General features: G+C 35.2%; 1 protein-coding gene across 1 annotated transcript; it reads right to left on the bottom strand.

Moving 5' to 3' along the window:
• Nucleotides 1-3803: 3803 nt before the first annotated feature.
• LOC145138105 (regulator of nonsense transcripts UPF3-like) lies at nt 3804-7804 on the bottom strand. Its single transcript, XM_079072251.1, has 12 exons — nt 7370-7804; nt 6630-6736; nt 6467-6562; nt 6287-6385; nt 6132-6211; nt 5758-5862; nt 5506-5644; nt 5333-5406; nt 4856-5249; nt 4660-4784; nt 4503-4555; nt 3804-4381 (listed from the first exon to the last, which is right to left on the bottom strand). The coding sequence occupies exons 1-11, from the start codon at nt 7507-7509 to the stop codon at nt 4517-4519; spliced, it is 1398 nt and encodes a 465-aa protein (XP_078928377.1). The 5' UTR covers nt 7510-7804; the 3' UTR covers nt 3804-4381; nt 4503-4516.
• Between the last annotated feature and the right edge of the window lie 350 nt (nt 7805-8154).

Consider the following 8154-nt stretch of genomic DNA (forward strand, 5'->3'; position numbering starts at 1 on the left):
CCATGATACATAATCCACTGGGTCGGCATTGGTTCCTTCGACCTACAAGTACAATGAGGAAAACTTACCTCACAGTCTGAGAAGAATGTGGCTCCAAATGCCAACTCTACAGGTCACATATACAACAAACAATGACTTAGTCTCAAACTACTGCTCAAAATACCCAAAATACCCCTAGGTCAAACTTGGTCAAAATCCCGGTCAAAGTCAAGGTCAAAAGTCAAGATTTCCATCTGGGCTGAGTACGCCTTGCGTACTCCCCTCTACGCCAAGCGTAGAGGGTGCCCTTCCAAACCACGGGTTCGAACCCTGGTATGTGCAACGTACCTCTACGTACGCCCAACATACCAAAGCTAAATCCCAACTTTTCAATTAAGTTCTTATTACGTTAAGCCAAAGCTCCAAACTTCAGATACTGGTAAAAAGGGACGTTTTAATGGATAAAGTCTCTAACTTTATCCATTTGCATGCATACAAGAGGGTAAAAACTCAAACCCTTAGTCCAAAAATCATCCAAAGTCCCAAAACTATTGCATGGCTCAATAAGAGTGTCCAGGCTCTCATTTTTATGAATCTATGAGCTCAAAACTACAGGAAACTACATTTCAAGGACCTCGAGTAGCTCATACTCCATTAGACCAAACTATAAGACCAAATATGCATACAGACTCTAAACTAACAAGATCTAAGCAAATAACACATCAAGATCCAAGCTTTATACCTCCAAATGATGCTTGAGGGCAAGATACTTCTGGATCCACGATGCCTTGAGCTTCCAAGTTGATTCAACTTCTTTATTCTTCCTTCAAGATCACCAAAAGCACACTTTCAAGCTAAAAATGCCCACACAATGGATTAGGGTTAGCAACGGACGATTTGGGAGATGGAGGTTGATAAGGGAAAAGGTCTTGAATAGATAATGATGTTTAAATAGGGCTTAAACCCTAAAAATTAGGGTATGACCCTCAGCCACTTACGCCCGGCTTAAGCTGAAATACGCCCAACGTACTAGGCACACACGCGTTTTTTACTTGAAGAGCCAAGGGACCAATTTGTCAATAAATTTCACACTAGGGGTATAAACGGGAAATACATGGATCGAGGTGTTACATGTCAACATTGAATGACAGTTAAAGTATGGAGGTTATGTGGCAGTTAGGTTAAAGAACATACGAGTAACATCAACATCATAAGAGGAATGTAGAGAGTTTGAAGTTGTCAACAAGAAATAGTCAATATGAGGGGTACTTTGTCCATATTTTTTATTCGTATAAATTAGCAACAATTGTAATTTTTTTATATAATAAAAAAGATGTGTTATCTTTATAAAAATTTGTTAATAATAAATTATAATATACATTCGGTCAAATGTAATCTTTAAAAAAGTCTCAACATTTTGGTCATTGGTTAAAAATAACGTAATCTTCAGAAAAGTCTTGATCAAATTAACAAAAAAACATGATACTGACTAAACTTGTAAAACCGGCAAAAAAAGATTATGCTGAAGCGGTATTTTGTTCTTTTTTATAAACAAAATTTAATTTGGAATTAAACCGAAATGACCTAAAATATTTTACGCTTATCTGCAAAACCGGTTATTTCGAAGTTTTCACCGACATTTTGTATTTTTTTATAAAAAAAAATTGTGATTAAACCATAAACTGATTCAAAATATTTATGACTATCATTTATTTCCCTTTTTTATTTTCTTGACTATTTTATGAAGAAAAAAAAAAAAAAAAAAAAAAAAAAAAAAACCTCTAAAAAAACTATTATGGATATCTTCTCTTTAATATGACTTCTTTTACCGATCTTTTCGTTGTATCAAAAATTTTCAAGTGAAACAATATTATGAGGTGGGAAAATGAGATATTGTCATAAAATCGTAACATTTCATAAAAGTAAAATTTTCAATTGACAAACTTCTTCATTGCAAATTTTTTATGAATTTAGAAAAACAAATATTGTTATGAAATAAAACCCTCTAAAAAAACTATTATGGTTATCTTCTCTTTAATACGACTCCTTTTACCAATCTTTTTGTTGTATCTAAAATTTTCAAGTGAAACAATATTATGAGGTGGGAAAAATGAGATATTGTCATAAAATCGTAACATTTCATAAAAGTAAAATTTTCAATTGACAAACTTCTTCATTGCAAATTTTTTATGAATTTAGAAAAACAAATTGAGAAAATTACACGGATGTTCCCTGTGGTTATGGGTTATTTGCACGCTTGATCCCTAGAAAGATTTTTTAACTCGACCCAGTCCCTTTGTTAACTTGTCCGTCTGTTTAGTTGTTAGGAACTCCAGATTGAGGACTTTTTGTCCTTTCATCTTTGGAGGGGCTTAAATGTAACTTTCTTCAAAAATATTAACATCCCAATTTTTGTTGAGCACATTATCGTACACCATTTTTGACCAACTAACTCCATCACCATTGAGATCAAATTGATTAATCATACGAACACACTCATCCACACTTCTCGACTAACCCATTCGATTCAACATTAGGTTTAAGCTCTTGGGAGTGATGCAATATGTTCCATCCATTTCATACATACTAAAGGCTTTCCTCAAGTCCTCAAGCTTCTCATCTTCCTTTGCACTTTCCATTAAACCAACAAAATCTTCAAACCTTAATTTTCCATGGTTTCCATTTGACAATTCGACAACAAATTCAACATCTTCGAGTAAAATGTCTTCGTCCCAGATCAATCCAACGCAATGTTGTAGCTATGATGGAGAGATCATATTGTTTCCATATCTATCGAAGTGACTGAATACGCGTTTGTAATCACTTGAGTTCTTGTGAATGACTTTACAATCTGAGTTGGATCGATTAAGCAAATAAACGAGTAAATTATGATTTGGAAGATTGATGTTCTGGGGCGAATTTGGTATAAGTTATATAGATACCCATTATACACGTTGTTGAATTTGATGCTGAAACGATAAAAAAATCGATTTTTGGGTAATGTTTCAACCGTTTTCTCCATGGATTTGATGTCTTGGGATGAAATCAATTTTTGGGTAAAACTTCAATCAACTTCTCCATTGAAAGTCAATCAGGCGAAGCTCTACCTCTTCCTCAAAGTTTGTTCAAGAGCGAGTTCAACGAAACTGGTTCCATCGAAACTCAAATTCAATCATTACTCTGATTTCGAAATCCTCCGTTGATTCACCAATGAAATCAGGTAACCCAATCAACAATCATACCCTAAACATCAACACCACAAAAGATTTTCAAATCAAACAGGACATTCAAAGAATCATTATTGGCACAAGGGTAGAACCAGAAATATGAAGAACATGATGATGAAGGATGAACCCTAAAATCCTCCGTCAATGAATAGTTTTTTCCAAGGAATAGAAATCAATTTGCGATGAACAAAACTGAAGATATCCAAAGCGATCAAGGGGAAGGGGTGGGTTTTAAAGGTGTTGCAAAGGTGAAAGGACAAACATGCCCCTAGTGCGGGGGTTGTTAACAACTAAAGAAACGAACAAGTTTTAATGAAACGAACAAGTTAACACAGGGACTGAGACTGAGCAGGTAACAAATTAAAGTTTCAGGAATGGTCGAATTAAAAAATCTTTCTAGGGACCAAACGTTCAAGTAACCCATAACCACAGGGACGAGCCGTGTAATTTTCTCAAAGAAATTTTATATAAAAGTTGTAAGACATGTCTTATTTTGTAAAAACGAAGATTTCTATAAATAATAAAAGTTTTATAAAAGTCGGGAATCTACACTTGGTGACTTGGGGAATATATTTGAATTTTTTTACTTGCATAAAGTGACAAAAATGGTCTCACCATTGTAATTAATAAAAAAAAGTATTATCAAAATAAATCCCATAATGAAAAAGCCGGTTCTTAGTTCTTACTATGGCTTTCTTGAAATTACAGAAATTGAAGCCCACGTCTCCCTCTATCAATGTTTTTATGTGCACACATTATGGTATCAAGAGGCAAACACACCATTCCCATTCCAAATTAGGAAGTATTGTATAGTATAGTATAGTATATACAATCACCTTTAAAAGGGTAAAACGGTAAAATCCGACGAGCCAAGTCATATTCACATAGAAGATGATGATGATGATGATATCGACAGCTCCATTGGGCAACCATGTTCCCGCTTCAAAGGGATAGTTTCGTCTTTTTCTACGGGTTACTTCTTTTGTTTTAAGAAAAAAAAAACACCTTTTTGATTCTCTCTCCTGTTCTTGCTCCATTTGTAAAATAGGGTAGTGGAGTCCCCTCTAGGGTTTCGGGAATATTTCCTTTTTTCTTCAATTCATGATTATATGTTTTTGATTACTGGTTGATTGAAAGAATATTTTCCCGGGTGCAAGCAGGTTTTAAATCCATTACTGCAAAAAAAATGTACTTTGAAGAACAAATTATACAGGAATCAAAAAGGTAATAGAAAAAAAATATATGTTGTAATAGAAAGAAAAGAAAGTATGTTGCTATAATAAGATGAAGGAATACCTTTAGTGACACACCTAAGAGCCAGAACTTGGCTTTTGAACCCACACTCGCTTCTGAAAATAACAATCATCACATACTACTAAATTAGAAGACTAAATGGGAAAGAAAAAGAAAATGGTCAACAAAAAGTTGACCTCGATGTGGGACCCACACCCACCTCATAGCCAGACGAAACACCTCTTTTTGGAGGTTTTCCCTCGTTTGAATTTGAAAAGACATCTGCGTCCTTATTAGCATTATGTGAAGATGTCCGGCGATTACCACTGTGTTTATAGGAGGAGCCTGCAATGCATGCGTAAAAAATAAGCATACAGCCGATTATATAACGAGGGTATTTTGGTCATTTGACAAACCTTCTGCACTATCCGGTAGCAGTTGTGTGGATTGAGAAGTGGAAGATGACAAAGACTCATCACTCGCATGTGACCTTAATGGAGTCCAAACACCACAATCTGGTTTCTCTTTATTCCTAGACCTTTTATCCATTTTTTCACCATAAAATCCATCTTGAAGTTTATCATCTTGTAAACCATTTGAATCCTTTGAAAGTGGGCCCACATTTTGTGGCCTAGGTGGTTTTTTATCCTTATCTTGATTCAGACTCTGATTCTGTTCAGATTGATTTTGTCTTGAATCTTTCAGAAGTATGCTTCTTATGATCCTTCCACTCGCCTCCTGTCGTTGATTCTGTCTGCCACCACCAGAACCATATAAAAGTTTCTGCTGAGGTGTCACGCCAGTGGTGACCTGGAATTTTTAAAAAGTGACATGGTGTATCATATTTTATTGAAAAAAAGTGCAGCATTGTAGGATTAGAATTTAGAACTTACATTGGGAATTTCCTTTTCTTTTCCTTTTAACAGCAAAATTTTCTTCTTCCCAGTATCAGAGGCTCCAAAGGAACCTGCAGAAATATAAGTAACTTAAAGGGCAAATTGACCTAAAATGAAATTAAAAATTACAAGAAATTTAAGTAAAAGGAACATGTTACATATTTACATACCCTTTTCTTCATCCAGTACTACACTTCCAGATTGAGTGGATGAATTAGGAGACTTTTCAGAAGCCTGACGTTCAGCTCGTTTAACATAAGTTGACTTTTCTTTCCCATTTGTGCTCTTTCCACCTTCCCTTAGGACATACTGTTAAATATATCACAATAACATATGAGATATTTAAAAAAAAAAAAATCACCATCTTGCAATATGTATTTACATATAAATTCATTTGATGATGAAGGTTAAGATAGTGATACCATGGTAGAACTTCTCTTTTCAGAACCACGTTTCACTACAGTAGAATTTGAACTTAAAGATGATGCACCATTCCTTCTCATTAATTTCCCATTAGGCAAAGACCTCTGCAGAAAACAATGGAAAGCAGTGGGGATGAATAGAAATTAGATAGCTTTATTACATTAAAGATGATATCACTTCACAAAGGATTTGTTGTAGTAAGGTAAAAGCTTGAACAAAGAACCAATGTGTGGATATGCCTTTTGCAACTTATGTAATTAAACCATGTTCTGATTCACAACTAAAAGCACCTCTATTATTTCACTTTCTCATAGTTGTATGTTCGTGTAACTTGATACAAAATAAACTACATTCTCAAAAGTAGAACTCCTACCCGGGGTCCACCCTTGGCAGCTCTTTTCTGGCGAACAAAATCCATTAATGGTGTGACTATAGGAGCCTCTTTAGCAGCACCTGAAAGATCATGGTAGAAAACTCAAATTTAAGTTTATTGCAAGAGAAAAAAAGTTAAAAAAGCTTTGGACTTACCAGCTCGTTCAGCTTCTTTTCTCTCCAACTGTATCTCTGCACTTGGAAGATTCTCAACAGGCTTTGAAACAGATTCAAGGAATTCAAGATATTCAGGATCTATAATATGTTCATGAAAAAGTTGGTTGTGAGTAATAAGTAAGATAATGTGTTAGATGTCAATAATAAGCTTCATAATACCTTTCCCTATGGTCCCTTCACGCCCATCCTTTTTAGACCATTGCTTTGGAACACGCTGTGAAGGTGCATACTCAACTATTGTTTTAAATTGGGTACCTGAGATAATGAAAAAAAAGTAAATTTTAATTCATAATAAGAGATGTTGGTTTAATGAAAAAATTACCCTTCTCGTTAACAAAAACATGCCCATCATAGAACTCTGCAAACTCAATGACATCCTCTGGCCTCTTAAAGTCAATATAGGCTCTGGAATATGATTGACACTTCAGGCTGCAAACAGAGTTCAATAGAAGAAAAACTGTTATTAACTTATTCTGGGAAAAAAAAAAAAAGATGGTCCCAACACATACATTGAGCATATAGATACATGCTGATTCATGGTCACCACTTGTAAAGGATGAACATAATTACATGTGGGGACTGGGGGAGAAAGTTGCAAGAATGAGACTGTCAAGATGGCAATGCTACTTTTAAATGAAAAGAAGGAAAAAAGAAAAGAGGTATGTAAATGAAGCTTTTCTTTCTCTTCCTACAGCAATTAATCTTATTTTCCAGGCGAAAATCTTTACCAAACTTCCCTCTGTTCAAATTCTACTTCCGGTTAAGCTAAAATCACCACAAAACAGGGCGAACAACCCCTTCAAATGAACTCCATGGTCTAACGCTCATCCCACAACACAATGAAATCAGCTTTTAAGGGCCTAAAGATTTAATTTCTTAGTCTCCTAACATCCAGAAACTAGGGATAACCAAACGCCTAAATCACTTTGGTTGATAGAAAGCAAGTCTTCCAATTGTTGTAAGGTAAGCTAATCAGCAACATTCCATAACCAGTTTTATAAACAAATTTCAACATGCTAGCAGTAAACCGAAGCTTAAACGGACTGAACACAAAACCCTAACCTTTGCTTTCCGGAACGGAAACTGAACCAATTATAGCGACCGGAAAAACGGGCGTCAATTTGCTCCATGAGCGCCGACTGGGAAATCGTATGCGGCAAGTGCCGAAGCACAACTTTCGTCCGATCTAACGGACCCTTCATGCGTTTTTCCGCGAACAGCAAAACCAAACCCTATAATCTTTTTAACTATGAGAAAACGAACTTTAATCCTTCGAAAACGTTATTCGTGCAGAATAGGGCAATTACATCTCATTCGTTGCGTTACAACCGATGGTAAGTAGTCGATTTCGTGCCCTAATTTTTTAATTTTAATCCCAAACTGCATTGAAATAGAAAGTCATACGCCAGGGATTGGGGAGGGCGATATATGGAATTACAGAAAGAGTGACGAAAGAGGATTTTGTTTCTGCGTACAAAACTACAAATCGTTCTTCCTACTCCATACCTAAAATATATATTTATGGTTTTAGATAAACTTATCAATAATAATAACTAGTGTGGTTCCCCCTCACCATTGTGGCTGTTCTTATATGTTTATTGAACCCGTTATTAATGAAATGCCTCTTGTTTTATTCACAAAGGATGACGATGAGAAAATGATAACAAAACGAAACTCAAAACGGAAGCCCAAATCGGTAGACGGAAAAGGGACAAAAGGAATGTTAGAATGGTCAAAGGGACTGAAAGTGAGAAATATTAAAACACGTGTGGTTAATATATAATGAAAAATAAGTAGTAAATGAAAAAAAAAAAAGGACAAAAGGAAGGCAAAAATGGTGACTTAAA

This window comes from Lactuca virosa, chromosome 9 (assembly GCF_052849685.1).
Source record: "Lactuca virosa cultivar CGN04683 chromosome 9, Lactuca_virosa_CGN04683_v6, whole genome shotgun sequence".
NCBI lineage: Eukaryota > Viridiplantae > Streptophyta > Magnoliopsida > Asterales > Asteraceae > Lactuca > Lactuca virosa.